The following is a 19,400-nucleotide window of genomic DNA, read 5'->3' on the forward strand; positions in this document are numbered from 1 at the left end:
CCGTCTCTTGCTCCAACCCCTGGGTCCCGGGTCCCCAGAGCGCCCACCCCAGTGCACCTTGCATGCTGGCCCATGGAGGGCCCCCTTGCTGGGAACCCCTTCTCCCCGTGAAGGCTGCCGGCGGGACAAACGGTGAGGGGTGAGGCAGGGAGGGAGACTCACACGTAGGGGACCTCCCCCAAGCCTGGGTAACACCGTCTTGGCCGCTGCCCGCGGGCTGGTCAGGTAGGGGGCAGTGGGCCGTAGCGGAGAGCCTGGGCCGGGCCCGCCACGCCGCTTCCCCACGCTCGCAGCCACGCGGAGCCGCGTCCTGGTCCAGCCTCACCCACCCAGAGCAAGAGGCGGAGGAACTGGAGCAGCGCCCGGGCCCGGGGGCTGCCTCCGGCCGCAGCAACGGGACGGGTGAGAGCACCTGCCCCCGGCCCGTCGTAGGTGCTCTGGTGGGGCGGGGCTGACCGTGCAGGCCCCGCCCCAGTCTAAGCCCCTCCTACAAAGCCCGGCCCCTTGCCATAAGCGCTATATGTCAGGCTCCGCCCACTGTTTTAAATCCCACTCACTCTGCCCTGCCCGTCATTCTGAGCTATATAGCAAGCCCCGCCCATAGCCATAAACCACGCCCACCCAGCCCTGCCCCTGGGCTCTAGGTGTCATTTATCTATCTAGTCACGTCCCCGGCTAGAAGCCACACCCACCAGACCCGGCCCCAGCTCTAAGCCCCACCGACCCGGCCATGTGGTTTGGGGCAGGGAAGTAGGCTAGGGGCCGCCGCCTCTGGGCTCCCAGTGGAAAGGGAGAAATGAGAAAGCAGTTCAGGGTGTGATAAATACCCACAGAGGTCAGATGTAGCTATGGATGCAGGCGATAAAAAGTTTGAAGCAATCAGCTTTGCGGCCTCTGCAGCGCTCCTTTCGCCCTCCCTAATCTTCACCTCGTGTCTCCCCTAGTCCCTGTGTCCTGGGTGGGTCTTGCTGACCCAGGGAAAGAAGACATGACTTCTCAGTGAATTTTGCTTTGCTTCCTGAGGGCATGGCTACCCGGGGCTCCTGGTTTTTCTTCCAAAAACAAAACATTTCTTCCATTTTTATTTTGTTCTTTTTTTTTTTTTTTTTTTTTTTGAGACAGAGTTTCACTCTTGTTGCCCAGGCTGGAATGCAGTGGTGCAATCTCGGCTCACTGCAACCTCCGCCTCCCGGGTTCAAGCGATTCTCCTGCCTCAGCTTCCTGAGTAGCTGGAATTACAGGTGCCCGCCACCACGCTCGAGTAATTTTTGTAATTTTAGTAGAGATGAGGTTTTGCCATGTTGGCCAGGCTGGTCTCAAACTCCTCACCTCAGGGGATCCGCCTGCTTTGGCCTCCCAAACTGCTGAGATTACAGGTGTGAGCCACTGTGCCCGGTCACCGTTTTTTTCATTTTTTGAGACAGGGTCTTGCTGTGTTGCCCAGGCTGGAGTGCAGTGGCATGATCACGGCTCACTGCAGCCTCAACCTCCTGGGCTCAAGCAATCCTCCCACCTCAGCCTACCCAGTATCTGGGACTACAGGTATGCACTACCACGTCGGGTTAATTTTTAAAAAATTTTTTATAATGACGCAGGTCTCTCTCTGTTACCGGGGCTGGTCTTGAGCTCCTGGGCTCAAGCGATCCTCTGGCCTTGGCCTCCCAAAGTGTTGGGATTACAGACCTGAGCCACCATGCCTGGCCTAGAAAGTTCATTTCGTGTTGGGATTGTTCACCGGTGGGAAGTGTACCCTTGTGCCGTGCTGACTATATTCATAGAGTTATGTAACCATCACTCGCATCTGATTTCAGAACTTTTGTTCTGAAACTCATACCCTCTCGAAGTCACTCCTTTATTCTCCCCTTCCCCCATCTTATGGCCACCGATAATTTACTTTCTGTTTCTATGGATTTGCCTGTGGTCACAACCAGAGGATTTCTGTGACGTGCTAAGTTACCTAACTCTGGTGTGGAAGGAGAGGGAAAGTCAGGGACCCACCAGGGAACAGGTAGCTTGAGGGTGGGGGAAGCATGAAGGTAAGGGCTTGCTTTGGGGGCCCAAGGCAGTCTGAGCCTTGTTTGCAGGCAGCCAGAGTCCACCAGGTGTGTGCAGGTGAGGGAAACAGGGGAAAAAGGGCCCTTTCTGGAGACAGTAAGGGTGCTGGCTGGCAAGCCTGGGATGGGGAGTGGGGAGGCAAGGGGGCCTGTGAGTCGAGATCGGAGCTTGCTGTAGAGGAGGGAGAATTCCGGAGGCTAAGTGTGCAGGTGTGGAGGAGGAGGAAGGGAGGAGGGCAGGCAGGGGGTGGCTGGGTGGGGCTCTGTCTATAAAGAGTGAAGCTCAGCGTCTTGGTCCTGCAGATGGAAGAGCTTGGCATACAGCCTGGCGGGCATCAGCTCCCTTGACCCAGTGGATATCGGTGAGTCTTTTCCTTGAACATGACTCAGATGACCAGCACAACTTGTTCCTATTTTATGCAACCTCCTTCCCTTGCCATATGCCTGGCGCTTAAGATGGGGGTGTTCCCAGTACCCACTCCCTTCCTCTTCCTCAGTCCTCTTCCACTTCTCTCCAGGACCCCAGGTGGCCCGGTTATTTGTCCGGGTGCCCAGGGAGGAGGACCCGCCTACAGCATGAACCTGTGGCTCCTGGCTTGCCTGGTGGCCGGCTTCCTGGGAGCCTGGGCCCCCACTGTCCACACCCAAGGTACTGTGATCAGCAATGCCTACCCCCAAGTGCCCATCTCCCCGTGCCCCCACCCCACCCCTTTTGTCTCTTATCTCTTCCAGAGGTCTCCCCAGCCCCATCTCCACTGAATTCTCCTGCTCCTGACATGCAGGAACTCCTGGCGTTTGGGTAGCTCCTGGGATGGGGTTGGGGAGATGGAGTGTTCCCAGTTCCTTCTTCGAGAGCCCCATGGAGTCCTTCGCAAGACTCCTAAAGACATGAGGGAGCACATGGTGGCTTCCAGCTGTGAGAGAAGCCAGTTACTGCCAGCGATATATTGTAGAACCCTAATCCTGCCAAGCCAGGGGTGGGGCTGGAAATCAGGGCCCTGGAGACTGACAGGAGTGGATTCCCATCCTGGTCCCTCCATGCAGTCCAGCTGAGAGTTAGTTGCTCCTAAACCGTTTTTTTTGTTTTGTTTTTTTTGTTTTTTTTTTTGAGACAGAGTCTCACTCTGTCACCCTGGCTGGAGAGCAGTGGTGCGATCTTGGCTCACTGCAACTTCTGTCTCCTGGGTTCAAGCAATTCTTCTGCCTCAGTCTCCCAAGTAGCTGGGAGTACAGGCACATGCTACCATGCCCGGCTAATTTTTGTATTTTTAGTAGAGATGGGGTTTCACTATGTTGGCCAGAGTAGTCTCGATCTCCTGATCTCAGGTGATCCACCCACCTGAGCCTCCCAAAGTGCTAGAATTACAGGCGTGAGCCACTGCGCCCGGCTTCCTAAACTTTAGGAGTCTCCCTTTCCTCAGCTGCAAAGTGGGAATCTAAAATTCACACTGCATGGCTCTGACTTGAGGGTCCAGTGAGCTCATGCCTGCACAAGACTAGGCCTCGTGTCTGGCGGCAGCAATAATAACTGTTCCTGTTATTAATAGGGAACGCTCCTTCTTCCCCCACTCCCTACCACAGAGCAGGCACTTGGGGATTTCAGTTGCCAAAGGACAGTTCCTGAGCCTGGGGTGTCCCCACGGGAGCCCTGACATTGGATCCTACATCCTCTGAGTTTCAGCAGCTGGCCAAAGCAGGGTCCCTGACTGCGTGGCAGACCCAGGGCTCCACCCTCCTGTCCTGTCTGCCCCCACCTGCCCCACCTGGCCCTCGGCTGGGTCTGATGGGTCCAAGTCCTTAGCCTTTGCCCGGGAAGGGGGTTGGGCTGTGGTCTGATTGTTTTGCTATCAGAGCCGGGCCCAGCCCGGCCCTTTGATCCTGGCCCCCAGCCTTGGGAACTACCTGCCTGGCACTGCAGCCCGAGGTTGCAACGGAACGCGCTGCCCCTTGCCCTCAGAGGCCGAGGTTGGGAGATACCTGGAGGGCTTGAGTCCTCCCTCTCCCTGCTCCTGCTGGACTGGGCTCTGTAGGGACTCAGACTTGACCTCTGGAGGTTAGTTCTGGCAGAGGTGGGATTGCAGAGAACTCCAAAGGCCATTTGGACAGAGAATTGTGCCCCAGCTTCCACCATCATCTCATCAGCTCATCCTCGGCTCATTCATTCCACCTGCTCGTCCCCCCAGAACTTTCTGGCAGCATCACCTCCTCCTCTGGGCACCCCCCCACAGTGCCTGTGCTTCCTCCTCTCTGTAGAGATCAATCTCCCTGGAGCTCCCCGAAGACAACACTAGGTCTAATTCATCTGTGGGTTTCATTTCTGCTTGTCTAGACAACTGGCATTTACTGAGAGCTCCATACTTTGTATTAACACTTTTTTTTTGTTTGGTTGGTTGGTTGGTGTTTTGTTTTGTTTTGTTTTATTGAGACGGAGTTTTGCTATTGTCGCCCAGGCTGAAGTGCAATGGCACGAAGTCGGCTCACTGCAATCTCCACTTCCTGGGTCCAAGCGATTCTCCTGCCTCAGCCTCTGGAGTAGCTGGGATTAAAAGCCCCCACCATCAGCAGGGCACAGTGGCTCATGCCTGTAATCCCAGGACTTTGGGAGGCCAAGGCGAGTGGATCACCAGGTCAAGAGATCAAGACCATCCTGGTCAACATGGTGAAACTCTGTCTCTACTAAAAATACAAAAATTAGCTGGTCGTGGTGGCGGGCGCCTGTAATCCCAGCTACTCAGGAGGCTGAGGCAGGAGAATCGCTTGAACCCAGGAGGCGGAGCTTGCAGTGAGCTGAGATCGCACCACTGCACTCCAGCCTGGGAGACAGAGTGAGACTCCGGAAAAAAAAAAAAAAAAAAAAAAAAAGGCGCCCACCACCATGCCCAGCTAATTTTTGTATTTTTTTAGTAGAGATGGGGTTTCACCATGTTGGCCGGGCTGGTCTCGAACTCCTGACCTCAGGTGATCCACCCGCCTTGGCCTCCCAAAGTGCTAAGATTACAGGCGTGAGCCACCGCGCCTGGCCAATTTCTGTATTTTTAGTAGAGACGGAGTTTCACCATGTTTTCCAGGTTGGTCTCGAACTCCTGACCTCAAGCGATCTGCCCACCTCGGCCTCCCAGTGTGCTGGGTTTATAGGCATAAGCCACCATGCTGAGGCTCCAATCAGCTCATTTTTAGAAGGGTAGAACTTGGCTGGGGAGGGGTGGTGTTGGCCCCTCCTCAGGGTGCACCTGCACTCTGAGTCACCCTTTTCCCCAGAGCAGGAGTAGAGGTGGCCTTGGTCCGTTCATTTGCTTGTTCCACGCCTTTCCCAGCCGGGACCCAAGGGTCCTCTCCAACTTCTGGCTGTCCCAATATCCAGGGGTAAGGGGTGAGCCAGGCGGCTTTCTTTTCCTAAGGCTGTTCCTCAGCCTCTGGCGGGCCTGGAAGGGTTGTGGTATGAGCAGACAGGTATGCAGACAGGTGCCCTTGTCTGTGGCTGGCCCCGCCAAGTTCACAGGCAAGGCTGCGAGTGTCTGGGTGGCTGTGTGGTTGCAGGTGTCTTTGAGGACTGCTGCCTGGCCTACCACTACCCCATTGGGTGGGCTGTGCTCCGGCATGCCTGGACTTATCGGATCCAGGAGGTGAGCGGGAGCTGCAATCTGCCTGCTGCAATGTGAGTGGGGCCGTGGGGGCTGGCAGGGTGAGGTGCACACACAGCCTCGCTCTCAGCCTATACCCTAACCTGGGCACCCTGCTCTGCTCACCACAGATTCTACCTCCCCAAGAGACACAGGAAGGTGTGTGGGAACCCCAAGAACAAGGAGGTGCAGAAAGCCATGAAGCTCCTGGATGCTCGCAATAAGATTTTTGCAAAGTTCCGCCACAACACGCAGACCTTCCCAGGTGAGCGAGACCCCCACTGGGCATCTAGGGAGCCCGCCCTCCCTGCCTGCAAGCCCATGTGTGGCTCAGACCCTGAGGGAGGGAATTGGAGACCAGAATACTGACACCTGCCTGAACCCCACACAAAGCCAGTTGCTGGTGAGTGGGGCACCAAGTGAATGACCAACTTATTGAGTCATTGTTCAGTTTTTGTTTTTGGAGATGGGATCTTGCTCTGTTGCCCAGGCTGGAGTGCAGTAGCATGACCATAGCTCACTGTAGCCTCGAACTCATGGGCTCAAGCAATCCTCTCACTTCAGCCTCCCAAAGTAGGTGGGATTACAGGTGTGTGCCACCAGTCCAGCTCTTTTATTATTATTATTTTGAGACAGAGTCTTACTGTGTCACCCAGGTTGGAGTGCAGTGGTGCCATCACAGCTCACTGCAGCCTTGACCTCCCAGGCTCAAGCAATCCTCCTACCTCAGCCTCCTGAGTAGCCAGGACTACAGGCATGCTCCACTAATCCAGCTCATTATTATTATTATTTTAGTTTTTATTTTTATTTTTTGAGATGGAGTCTTGCTCTGTCATCCAGGCTGGAGTGCAGTGGCATGATCTCGGCTCACTACAACCTCTGCCTCCCGAATTCAAGTGATTCTCCTGCCTCAGCCTCCTGAGTGGCAGGAGTGCAGGCTCATGCCACCACGCCTGGCTAATTTTTGTATTTTTAGTAGAGACGGGATTTCACCATGTTGGCCAGGCTGGTCTTGAACTGCTGACCTCAGATGATCTGCCCGCCTTGGCCTCCCAGAGTACTAGGATTATAGGCATGAACCATCATGCCTGGCTGCAGCTCATTGTTATTGTTGTTGTTGTTATTATTATTATCTTGAGACAGGGTTTTACTCTTGTCACCCAGGCTGGAGTGCAGTGGTACAATCACAGCTCACTGCAGCCTTGTGTTCCTGGGCTCAAGCAATCCTCCCACCTCAGCCTCCCAAGTAACTGGGATGACAGGCATACACCACCATGCCTGGGTAATTTTTTATTTTCATTTTGCAGAGACAGGTTGTGCCATGTTGCCCAAGCTGGACTGGAACCCCTGGACTCAAGCAATCCACCTGCCTTGGCCTCCCAAAGTGCTGGGACTATAGGCATGAGCCACTGCACCCAGCCAGTCCAGCTCTTTTAATCAGGACACTTCCCATTGGTGCAGATGGAAAGCTCAAGCACATGGGAGACTCACTGGCTTAAATAACCAGTCAACAGCTTCAGGCTCAGCTGGATCCAGGAGCTCAAAGGATGATGGCAGAGCTCTTGCTTATTTCTCTCTCCATTTCTCCAGCAGGCCCTCATGCTGCAAAGAAGTTGAGTTCTGCAAACTCCAAACTACCATCGTCTAAGTTTAGCAATCCCACCAGCAGCAGCAAGAGGAATGCCTCCCTCCTGACATCAGCTAATTCAGGTAAGGACTCTTGGTCATGTGACCGTCTCCTATCCATCACCTTTGCTGAGGGCTGAGGGCTCATGATTGGCTCACGCTGGGACAGGAGATTCACCTCCAGGACCAAAGAGGGGTGGTTGTGTGGTCAGCGCTGCACGTTCACAGGGGAGGGTCCTCGGTGGCTGTCCACTGCCGTGACCCAGCCCAAAGACACTAAAGTGCGAAAGTGAAGCCCCAGGGGAGTGGCCCAAGAGCTCCAGGGCCCCCCAAACCCAACAATTCTTCAGCAGGAACCAGGTGGGTGTGCTGTAATTCTATTGAATTCTGACATTGTCTCTCTCTCTATAATATATATATAAATTTATATATAAACTATAAATATAGAATTACATGTTATATATTTATTATATTATATATTATATATATTATGGACATGATATACGAGATATATGATATATATGATATATAATGTAATATATAACATAATACATATTTACATATTATATAAATATACAATTAATATATTTAATTATAATTAATATTATAATTATATTACATAAATCATTATAAAATATATAATAAATATATAATATATTATATATAAATATATGTAAATATATAATGTATAACAATATATAATATATAAATATATAATATATAAAAATATATATACAAAAACATATATTTTATGACAGGGTCTCACTCTGTTGCTGAGGCTGGAGTGCAGTGGTGCCATCTCGGCTCACTGCAACCTCCGCCTCCAGGGTTCAGGCGATTCTCGTGCCTCAGCCACCCAAGTAGCTGGGATTACCGGCCGTGCATCACCACGCCTGGCTAATTTTCATATATTTAGTAGAGATGGGGTTTCGTCATGTTGCTTAGGCTGGTCTCGAATTTCTGGCTTCAAGCAATTCTCCCACCTCGGCCTCCCAAAGTGCTGGATTGCAGGCATGAGCCACTGCTTCCAGCTGACATTGTCTATCTGGAGGTAGTGACACAACCCACAGGTTAAGGACTCAGTCCCACAAGACTGCCCCCATTTCAGATGCTGATTGCAAGTAGCAAGTTGTCACCTGTATTTCTGACTGATTGGCTGTAAGTCAGGGCTTGCACCTCTGGTTGGCTCATTTGCTAGAATAGCTCACAGGCTCAGGGAAACGCTCTAGTTATGTTTACCATTTTATTGTAAAAGATTACAAAGGGGCTGAGCATGGTGGTTCACGCCTGTAATCCTAGCACTTTGAAAGGCTGAGGCAGAAGGATCAATTGAGCCGAGGAGTTCGAGACCAGCCTGGGAAACATAGCAGGACCCTGTCTCAAGAAAAAAAAATTTTTTTTTTTTTTTTTTTTTTTTGAGACGGAGTCTTGCTCTGTCACCCAGGCTGGAGTGCAGTGGCCGGATCTCAGCTCACTGCAAGCTCCACCTCCCGGGTTTACGCCATTCTCCTGCCTCAGCCTCCTGAGTAGCTGGGACTACAGGCGCCCGCCACCTCGCCCGGCTAGTTTTTTGTATTTTTTTTAGTAGAGACAGGGTTTCACCGTGTTAGCCAGGATAGTCTTGATCTCCTGACCTCATGATCCACCCATCTCGGCCTCCCAAAGTGCTGGGATTACAGGCTTGAGCCACCGCACCTGGCCCCAAAAAAAATTTCTTTTAATTAGCTAGTTGTGATGGTATGCACCTGTAGCTCCAGCTGCTTGGGAGGCTGAGGTGAGAGGATTACTTAAGCCTAGGAGGTAGAGGTTGCAGTGAGCTATGATCATACCACTGGAACTTCAGCCTGGGAGACAAAATGAGAGCTCGTCTCAAAAAAAAAATAAAATAAAATAAAGAAAGATATTACAAAGGATAGGGATGAATAAGTCAGATGGAAGAGATGCTTAGGTGGGCAAAGACTGGAAGAACTCAAGTGCAGGAGCTTCTGTCCCCATGGAGTTGGGGTACACCACCCATCCCACACATGTGGATGTGGTCACGAGACCCTGAACCCCATAGTTCAGGCTTTTTGTTTTTAGAGATGAGGTCTCATTCTCTCTGCCAGGCTGAAGTGCAGTGGCACAGTCATAGCTCACTGCCTCATTGAGTAGCTTGGACCACATAGCTCACTGTCTCAGCCTCCTGAGTAGCTGAGACTACAGGCCAGTACCCTCAGCTTACCAGGGATTTTTTCTTTTTTCTTTTTTTTTTTTTTTTTTGAGATGGAATCTCACTCTGTTTCCCAGGCTGGAGTGCAGTGGCATGATCTCGGTTCACCGCAACCTCCGCCTACCGGGTTCAAGCGATTCTTCTACCTCAGCCTCCCAAGTAGCTGGGACTACAGGTGTGTGCCACCACGCCTGGCTAACTTTTTGTATTTTTAGTAGAGACCAGGTTTCACCATGTTAGCCACGACGGTCTCAATCTCCTGACCTCATGATCTGCCCGCCTCAGCCTCCCAAAGTGCTGGGATTACAGGTATGAGCCACCGCACCTGGCCCAATTTGTTTTTTTTTTTTTTTGAGACGGAGTCTTACTCTGTTGCCCAGGTTGGAGTGCAGTGGCGCAATCATAGCTCACTGTAACCTCCGCCTCCAGGGTTCAGGTGATTCTCCTATCTCAGCCTCCTGAGTAGCTGGGATTATAGGCATGCACCACCATGGCCGACTAATTTTTGTATTTTTAGTAGAGATGGGGTTTTGTCATATTGGGCAGGCTGGTCTTGAACTCCTGACCTCAGGTGATCCACCCACCTCAGCTGCCCAAAGTGCTGGGATTACAGGCGTGAGCCATTGCGCCTGGCCTTCACCAGGGATTTTTTTTTTTTTTTTTTTTTTGAGATGGAGTCTCGCTCTGTCGCCCAGGCTGGAGTGCAGTGGCCGGATCTCAGCTCACTGCAAGCTCCGCCTCCCGGGTTCACGCCATTCTCCTGCCTCAGCCTCCTGAGTAGCTGGGACTACAGGCGCCTGCCACCACGCCCGGCTAATATTTTGTATTTTTAGTAGAGACGGGGTTTCACCGTGGTCTCGATCTCCTGACCTTGTGATCCGCCCGCCTCGGCCTCCCAAAGTGCTGGGATTACAGGCGTGAGCCACCGTGCCCGGCTGGATTTTTTTTTTTTTTTTTTGTATTTTTAGTAGAGACGGCGTTTCACTATGTTGGCCAGGCTGGTCTCAAACTCCTGACTTTGTGATCCACCTGCCTTGGCCTCCCAAAGTTCTGGGATGACAGGCATGAGCCACTGTGCCTGGCCAACCAGGGGTTTCTTTAGAGGCTTCATCACATAGGAGTGAAGGATAATTAACTCCATTTCCAACTTTCTTCCCCTTCCTGGAGAATGGGACTGAAAGCTCCTAGTTTCTAATCAATAGCTTGGTCTTGCTGGTGACCAGCCCCCACCCAGAAGCCCACCAAGAGTCACCTCATTAGAATAAAAGATGTCCCCATTACCCAGGAAACTCCAAGGGATCCAGAGCTCTGTGTCAGAAACAGAATTCAAAGACCAAACATTAGCACAAAAGGCCAGGCGCGGTGGCTCACGCCTGTAATCCCAGCACTTTGGGAAGCTGAGGCAGGCAGATCACGAGGTCAAGAGATCAAGACCATCCTGGCTAACATGGTGAAACCCCGTCTCTACTAAAAATACAAAAATTGACTGGGCATGGTGGCGGGCACCTGTAGTTGCAGCTACCTGGGAGGCTGAGGCAGGAGAATCACTTGAACCTGGGAGGCGGAGGTTGCAGTGAGCCGAGATTGCACCACTGTACTCCAGCCTGGCAACAGAGCGAGACTCTGTCTCAAAAAAAAAAAAAAAAAAAAAAATCAGCACAAAAGATTCTAGCACTCCTATTACTCAGAAACTTATAAGGGTTTTAGGAGCTGTGTGCTAGGGACTGGAGGTAGAGACCAATGCATATCGTTACTATTATTTCACAGCCATCAATTTCACTTCGGCCTAATTGCTTCTGCAGGACTGTGAGCCGACTCATTTCTGGGATCCATCGGCACAGGAGGGGCCAGATCTTTCTCCGCTAAAACCATTGCCCTACAGACCCAGCTGTCCCCACGCCTCTATTTTTCGGGTCAAGTCTTAATCCCTGCACCTAGGTTGGTCCTCCCTCTCCACCCCCACCACCTCCTGTCCCTCTGGCAACTGGAAAGAGAGAGTTGACCTGATTTTAAGCCTTTTGCTGCTCCAGGGACCAGCGTCAACCCTGGGCAGCCAGTGTCTCTTGTAGAGAAGACTTAGGATACCTCTCTCATTTGCTGTTTCTTGCCACCCACCCTGAGCCATCCCAGTGTGTCCCTCTGGGTCCCTGCAAAACTCTAGTCAGTTCAAGGATGCCCCTCCCAGGTTATGCTTTTCTATAACTTTTAAATAAACCTCGGGGAGTGATGGAGTCATTCCTGCCTGTTACGTTTCATGATGAGGTGCAAGTTGCTGCTGCCCCACCCTGGGGTGAAGCCAGTGCGATCTTTGCCACCCCCAAGCTCTCCTAACAGACAGCTCTCGAGGGGCCAAGCAGTAGCCACTGGCTGCAAATTGCACTTCCCAGCTGGTGACCTTGAAACAGTTGGTCACTCTCTGGTACCTCTCAGCTTGTCTGTAGAATAAGGGTCACTGTGCTCGCTCTGCTTAGATTCCAGGGCTGTGGTGAGTCCAGCTGATGGACACAGAAGCCCTCTGCAAGCTCTTATGGGTTGCCTGGAGGCCACTGGTAAGTCAGGTGGGCCAGGAGTGGACCAAGGACAGAGCTCTGGTGCCAGGCGCTAGTGACAATTCTGCAGGTGGAGGCCTGAGTCACCACCCGATGATGCTGTCTTCAGTCCTTGGCAACCTGAGTTTCCATCACAACAGAGAATGATCTGGATGAAAACCAACGCACATTGGCTGGGCACAGTGGCTCACATCTGTCATCCCAGGACTTTGGGAGGCTGAGGTGAGTGGATCACCTGAGGTCAGGAGTTCAAGGCCAGCCTGGCCAATATGGTGAAACCCCATCTCTACTAAAAATAAAAATTAACCAGGCGTGGTGGCGGGCGCCTATAATCCCAGCTACTCGGGAGGCTGAGGCAGGAGAGATGTTTGAATCCGGGAGGCAGAGCTTGCAGTGAGCTGAGATCGCACCACTGCCCTCCAGGGTGACAGAGCAAGAGTCTGTTTCAAAAAAAAAAGGAAAACCAAGCACATCATCTCTTAGGGGACACCCTGGTGGTTTGGGGTCAGGGACTGGGATGAAGTTGCATAAGAAATGCAGTCACGTTCAGTGTTCAGGCTCCACCGCACACTATGTGGGTGATCCAGACAGGTTCCACAAGCTCTCTCAGCCTCAATTTTGCCCCCCTGGGAAATGGGGGTGATAATACTGCCTGCCTCATAGCGCTTTGTTGGGGACCAAATACACTGTGATGTGTAACATGTACAGCACACAGTATATGCTGTGTATTTATTAACACAATGAATATCCTGGCCATTGGAGTTCCCCTGGAACCAGGAAGGGTAGTGTGGGGGCTGATGGCCCGGGAACATGCCCACCTTTTTTTTTGAGACAGAGTCTCCCTGTGTCACCCAGGCTGGAGTGCAATAGCACAATCTCCGCTCACTGCAACCTCCACTTACCAGGTTCAAGCGATTCTCCTGCCTCAGCCTCCTGAGTAACTGGTATGACAGGCATGCACCACCAACCCTGGCTAATTTTTGTATTTTTAGTAGAGATGGAGTTTCACCAAGTTGGCCAGGCTGGTCTTGAACTCCTGACCTCAAGTGATCCACCCGCCTTGGCCTCTCAAAGCACTGGGGTTTTAGGCATGAGCCACTGCACCTGGCTGCCCAACTTCCTCCCCTTCCCTCATCTTTTTTCTTTTCTTTAGTGGAGTCTTGCTCTGTTGTGTAGGCTGGAGTGCAGTGGCATGATCTTGGCTCACTGCAACCTCCACCTCCCAGGTTCAAGTGATTCACCTGCTTCAGTCTCCCAAGTAGCTGGGATTACAGGCGCCCACCACCACGTGTGGCTTTTTTTTTTTTTTTTTTCAGTAGAGGCAGGGTTTCACCATGTTGGCCAGGCTGGTCTTAAACTCCTGACCTCAGGTGATCTGCCCACCTCGGCCTCCCAAAGTGCTGGGATTACAGGTATGAGCCACCGCACCCCATCAGGTCACCCAACTTTCAACCTGGCCTGACCTTGGCCAAGGTGTTTAACTTCTCCAAGCCTCAGTTTTCCCTGTAGAACGGGGATGGTAATAGCATCTATCCCGTGAGGTTGTAGTGGCAACCAAAGTAGTCAATCATCCTAAAATACTTAGACACTCACGCCTGCAATTCCAGCACTTTGGGAGGCCAAGGCAGTAAGATCACTTGAGCCCAGGAGCTCAAGACAAGCCTGGGCAATATAGGGACACCCCTATCTCTGTTTTTTTTGTTTTTCTTTTTGAGACGGAGTCTTGCTCTGTCGCCCAGGCTGGAGCGCAGTGGCACGATCTCGGCTCACTGCAAGCTCCGCCTCCTGGGTTCACACCATTCTCCTGCCTCAGGCTCCTGAGTAGCTGGGACTACAGGTGCCCGCCACCACGCCCAATTAATTTTTTGTATTTTTAGTAGAGACGGGGTTTCACCATGTTAGCCAGGATGGTCTTGATCTCCTGACCTCGTGATCTGCCTGCCTCGGCCTCCCAAAGTGCTGGGATTACAGGCGTGAACCACCACGCCTGGCTGGGACACCCCCATCTCTAAGAAAAATAAATTTTAGGCCAGGTGTGGTGGCTCACGCCTGTAATCCCAGCACTTTGGGAGGCTGAAGCAGGAGGATCGTGTGAGCTCGGGAGTTTGAGACAAGCCTGGACAACGTGGTGAAACCCCGTCTCTACTAAAAATACACAAATTATCCAGGTATGGTGGCACACACCAGTAGTCCCAGCTACTTGGGAGGCTGAGGCACAAGAATCATTTGAACTCGGGAGGTGGAGGTTGCAGTGAGCCAAGACTGTGCCACTGTAGTCCGGCCTGGGTGACAGGGTGAGACTCTGTCTCAAAAAGAAAGAAAAAGAAATTTTAAAAAATTAGCTGGGTGTAGTGGCGCGCACCTTTGCTCCCAGCTACTTGGGAGAGGCTGAGGTGGGAGGATTGCTTGAGCCTAGGAAGCGGTGACCACAGTGAGCCATGATCGCGCCACTGCACTCCAACCTAGGCAACAGAGCAAGACCCTGTCTCAGAAAAAATAAAAAAAAAATTGGAATGGTGTCTGGGATGCAGTACCTGATCAGGAAGCATGAGTCGTTATTACCAGTCTGGGGAGCCCACAAGGCCTTCTGCTTCCCCAGGCACGAGATCTGCCTCGCCCAGCCCGAGGGCAGGATCTGCTTACTTCAAGAACTTGCCAACGGGCAGGCAGACTTAACCCAAAATAACTTTATTATCGTCTCCACTTTGATATAAAAGCATTCTCCAAATGGAGGGCAAATGCGGCAAGTCACGTGGGGTCTGGGCCCCCTGCACACCCTTCTGCTCCGAGGGATAAGCCCTGTGCCCACCCCAGTTGCCCACTGCCATGTCCTGCCAACCACCCCCCGCCCCCCCAACCAGGGCAAGCCACAGTGCAGTACAGAAGTGAAAGCCTGAGATTGACCAGACACGGTCACCACAGGGCCTCTCCCTGACCTTGGCTGTGGGGCGGGGGGTGCACATTACAGCTTCTTCTTGTCTCCAGGAAAGACTGAGTAACTGGGGGTCCCCCGGGGCTGGCACAGAGGCCCGGGCAGAGGCTGGGCTCGCCTGAGGTTGACGTGTAGCATTTCACTCTTCCTGAGTTTCGGGGTTCCACCTGATCAGCTGTCACTGCTGGGGATCAGTCCTTCCCAGTTCCAGAAGCCCCCTTCTCTGGACAGCTGAGGCCCATTGAGGCTCCTCCAACTAAAGCAACTGGAACTGCACCTTCAGCCGCAAGGCCTGGCCCCGTGGCCCTGGCTGCCCCTCTGGCTGGACACCCCAGGGTCCTGCCACGTTGCTCACCACCTCCAGCTGGTAGGTTCCAGGCCTCGGCCGCCTCCGCCCCAGCTGCAGGGAGCTGAAGCCACGGAGGTGACACATGCGGAAGAAACCTTGCTCATTTCCGCGGGCAATGACGTAGCGGACCCGGCCCTCCAGACCCTCCAGGGCCGGCCGGAGCTCCAGGATGCGCTTGGCCCGGCCCAGGTGTGAGAGGTTCAGACCCAAGGTCAGCAGGGCCTCGGAGTCAACGGTGGCCAGGCTCACCTGGGAAGAAAGGCCAGGTGTGTGGTCAGAGCCCACGATAATCCAGATGTGGAGTGGGTAGGGGGTCCTGGGATTGTGGCCAAAGAGGAGATTTTGGCCAGTCTCTAAAGTGAAGGAAAGAGCCATAAAAAGGAATGAAATCATGTCATTTGCAGCAATGTGGATGCAGCTGGAGGTCATTATCCTAAGCTAATTAATGGAGAAACAGAAGACCAAATACGGCATGTTCTCAGTTATAAGTGGTAGCTAAAAATTACTTACCCGTAGACACAAAGATGGGAAGAACAGACAATAGGACTACTAGAGCAGGAAGAGAGGGAGGGAGACAAGGGTTGAAAAATGACCTATTGGGAGGCCAGGCGCCGTGGCTCACGCCTATAATCCCAACACTTTGGGAGGCCGAGACGGGTGGACCACAAGGTCAGGAGTTCAAGACCAGCCTCACCAATATGATGAAGTCCTGTCTCTGCTAAAAATACAAAAATTAGCTGGGCGTAGTGGTGGGTGCCTGTAGTCCCAGCTACTTGGGAGGCTGAGGCAGGAGAATCGCTTGAACTCGGGAGGTGGAGGTTGCAATGAGCTGAGATCATGCTACTGCACTCCAGCCTGGGGGACAGAGCAAGACTGTCTCAAAATAATAATAATAATAAATAAATAAAAGGAAAACTACCTATTGGGAACTATGTTCACTGCTTGGATGAGGGATCAGCAGAAGCCCAAAGCTCCTCATCATCCAATATACCCATCTATTAATAACAAACCTGTACCCTCTGAATCTAAAACGAAAAACAGGCTGGGCACAGGGGCTCATGCCTATAATTCCAGCACTTTGGGAGGCTGTGGCAGGAGCTGAGGCCAGGATTTCTTTGTTTCTTTCTTTTATTTTCTTTTCTTTTTTTTTTTTTTGAGATGGAATCCCGCTCTGTTGCCCAGGCTGGAGTGCAATGACACAATCTCAGCTCACTACAACCTCTGCCTCCCAGGTTCAAGTGATTCTCCTGCCTCAGCCTCCCAAGTAGCTGGGATCACAGGTGCCTGCCATTGCGCCTGGCGAATTTTTATATTTTTAGTAGAGACGGGGTTTCGCTATGTTGGCCAGGCTGGTCTCAAACTCCTGGCCTCAAGTGATCCCCTCACCTCGGCCTTCCAAAGTGCTGGGATTGCAGGCATGAGCCACCATGCCCAGCCAAGGCTAGGATTTCAAGGACAGAAGGCAACATAGTGAGACCTCATCCACCCACAAAAAGTGAAAATATTAGTGCTGGTGTGCATCTGTAGTCCCAGCAACTTGGGAGGCTGAGGCAGGAGGTCCCGGGAGTTCGAAGCGGCAGTGAGCTGTGATCACACCTCTGCACTCCAGCCTGGGTAACAGACTGAGACCCTGTCTCAAAAATATATACATATGTTTATTAGGCGCCACTGAATTCCTGGCAATCTTTGAGGCGCTGGGGATTCAGCAATGAGCAGATAAAACTCCTTCCCCTCAGGGAGTTTACCTTCTAGTAAAGCAAAGCAGATAGTAAACAAATACATGGAAAATGTAAAAGTGACAAGATGTGCTATGAAAAACCATGAAGTTGGCTGAGGGCCAAGGTGGACAGATCGCTTGAGCCCAGGAGTTTGAGACCAGCCTGAGTAACATGGTGAAACGCTGTCTCTATTAAAAATGCAAAAAATTAGCCAGGTGTGGTGTTGCATGCCTGTAGTCCCAGCTACTGGGGAGGCTGACATGGGAGGATCCCTTGAGCTCAGGAGTTCAAGCTGCAGTGAGCTATGATTGCACTGCTGCATTCTAGCCTGGGTGACACAGTGAGAGCAGGCTCCCCGAAAAAAAAGAAATTGATTTTTAAAATCAATAAATAGGCTGGGCATGGTGGCTTACGCCTGTAATCCCAGCACTTTGGGAGGCTGAGGTGGGCGGATCACGAGGTCAGGAGATCGAGACCATCCTGGCTAACATGGTGAAACCCTGTCTCTACTAAAAATACACACACAAAAATTAGCCAGGCAAAGTGGTGGGCGCCTGTAGTCCCAGCTACTCAGGAGGATGAGGCAGGAAAATGGCGTGAACCTGGGAGGCGGAGCTTGCAGTGAGAGGAGATCACACCACTGTACTCCAGCCTGGGTGACAGAGCAAGACTCCATCTCAAAAAAAAAAAAAAAAAAAATCAATAAATAGGGTGGGCACAGTGACTCATGCCTTTACTTCCAGCACTTTGGGAAGCTGAGGTGGGTGGATCACTTGAGCCCAGGAGTTTGAGACCAGCCTGGGCAACACAGTGAACCCTATCTCTACAAAAAACACAAAAATGAGCTGGGCAGGCGTGGTGGTGCACGTGCCTGTGGTCTCAGCTACTTGAGGGATTGAGGTGGGAGGATCGCTTGAGCCCAGGAGTTCAAGGCTGCAGTGAGCTATGATTGCGCCACTGCATTCCAGCCAGGGTGACAGAGTGACACCTTGTCTCAAAAAAAAAAAAAAAAAAAAAAAGAGAAAAAAAGGAGTAAAAAATAAAGTGGAGGAAAATACTGCTTCTCTTAGCATCTCAAGTCTGGTTCTTCATGTGCAAGGCCAGTGGTCAGCTGGATCTGTAGAGTCAGTGGCATAAGGCTGAGGCTGCTTCTGAGAGAGGCAGGGAGACAGCCACTGTTACACACTACAGATCCCTGGTCTCAGCTAAGGGACCTTGCTCAGACCCCTGCCAGCCTGGGCCAAGGGAATCAAAGATTTGCTCTCAGAGACCCAGCAGCCAGGGGATTATTCAGATGACTTTGGGACCCAGAGCCCTAAGGTCACTCAGAAGTGTCTTGGGATGGCTGGTGTTAGGAACAAGGGCCTTCCCGCAGAAGCCAGCCCCTAAAAGAATGCCAGAGCTGACAGTGAAAGAAACGGGATGCCAAGCAGGGCCAGAGAGGAGAGCGTAAAGGACCAGACAGAAGAGCCGCCTGATAGCTTCCGCTGTGCTTCCTGCATCTGGCTCTCTTTGAGAGCCCCCTGTGTGCCAATGACAAACCCTTCTTTATTTAAGCTCCTCTGAAGTGCCTTCCTGGTCTTGGCAGCTGGACAGGGCCCTGAATAAGACAGCGAGCCTCAATGGCAGGCTACCCCAGGGCTGGGTGACGTATCCAATCCCACAGAAAGTCATCTGTGTTTTCTTTGCCTTTGTTTTGGGGAGCACTGTGTTGGTTTGGCCTCATTTACATGCTGATGGAGTGTTTTGCTGTTGCATTCAAGTGAAAGTTATTCCTGTTCCCCAGCCCCTCAATTCCGGAGATCTCAGGCCTTCTTCCCACGGAATGTTGTTAAGACTTATGCTCTTACCAACACCTGCTGGCAGTCAGTAGGTATTGCAGGCAAAGGCACAACGGCCCTATTTTTGAGACAGGGTCTCAGTCTGTCACCCAGGCTGGAGTGCGGAGGTGTGATCACAGCTCACTGCTGCTTTGAACTCCTGGGTTCAAGTAACCTTCCCGCCTCAGCCTCCCAAGTAGCTGGGACTACAGGCACATGCCACCACAGCTGGCTAATATTTTTACTTTTTGTAGGTAGAGGGGGTCTCACTATGTTACCCAGGCTGGTCTCAAAATCCTGGCCTTGGTTGGGCACGGTGGCTCACACCTGTAATCCTAGCAGTTTGGAAGGCTGACGTGAGCTGATCACTTGAGGCCGGGAGTTTGAGACCAGCCTGGCCAACATGGTGAAACCCCGTCTCTACTAAAAATATAAAAATTAGCCCTTCTCTGTCTTGATCTGCTTGTGCCCTGGGACCCTGACAACCACTCCACTCACTCTTTTTTTTTTTTTTTTTTTTTTT

General features: G+C 52.0%; 2 protein-coding genes across 4 annotated transcripts in view; one reads left to right on the forward strand and one right to left on the reverse strand.

The window, feature by feature from the left end:
* Window positions 1-1,939: 1,939 nt before the first annotated feature.
* On the forward strand, window positions 1,940-11,744 carry LOC112616996 (C-C motif chemokine 25). Of its 3 annotated transcripts, XM_025373727.1 has the most exons (7): window positions 1,940-2,112; window positions 2,358-2,416; window positions 2,581-2,703; window positions 5,592-5,709; window positions 5,806-5,939; window positions 7,265-7,384; window positions 11,312-11,744. In XM_025373727.1, the coding sequence occupies exons 3-7, from the start codon at window positions 2,631-2,633 to the stop codon at window positions 11,317-11,319; spliced, it is 453 nt and encodes a 150-aa protein (XP_025229512.1). In that variant the 5' UTR covers window positions 1,940-2,112; window positions 2,358-2,416; window positions 2,581-2,630; the 3' UTR covers window positions 11,320-11,744. The 3 variants fall into 3 exon arrangements, with proteins under 3 accessions (XP_025229512.1, XP_025229510.1, XP_025229511.1); XM_025373725.1 differs by lacking the exons at window positions 1,940-2,112; window positions 2,358-2,416 and having other exon boundaries at window positions 2,429-2,703; XM_025373726.1 differs by lacking the exons at window positions 1,940-2,112; window positions 2,358-2,416 and having other exon boundaries at window positions 2,429-2,703; window positions 7,268-7,384.
* A 2,986-nt stretch (window positions 11,745-14,730) lies between these two features.
* The window catches only part of LOC112616998 (fibrillin-3-like), a 19,200-nt gene continuing 14,530 nt past the window's right edge, over window positions 14,731-19,400 (reverse strand). Inside the window, exon 8 of the mRNA XM_025373728.1 lies at window positions 14,731-15,588. Coding sequence (XP_025229513.1) covers window positions 15,247-15,588 — 342 coding nt within the window. The 3' untranslated portion in view covers window positions 14,731-15,246. The remainder of the gene's footprint in view (window positions 15,589-19,400) is intronic.

Source organism: Theropithecus gelada, unplaced genomic scaffold, assembly GCF_003255815.1.
Source record: "Theropithecus gelada isolate Dixy unplaced genomic scaffold, Tgel_1.0 HiC_scaffold_15778, whole genome shotgun sequence".
NCBI classification, from domain to species: Eukaryota; Metazoa; Chordata; class Mammalia; order Primates; family Cercopithecidae; genus Theropithecus; species Theropithecus gelada.

What these genes read in the sequence shown, in the direction of transcription:
- LOC112616996 (XM_025373725.1), top strand. Translation starts at nt 2,436, where the DNA reads ATGACTCAGATGACCAGCACAACTTGTTCCTATTTTATGCAACCTCCT. An exon ending in TGCAATCTGCCTGCTGCAAT is followed by an intron (nt 5,710 to 5,805) that starts GTGAGTGGGGCC and finishes TGCTCACCACAG; the next exon opens with ATTCTACCTCCCCAAGAGAC. An exon ending in CAACACGCAGACCTTCCCAG is followed by an intron (nt 5,940 to 7,264) that starts GTGAGCGAGACC and finishes CCATTTCTCCAG; the next exon opens with CAGGCCCTCATGCTGCAAAG.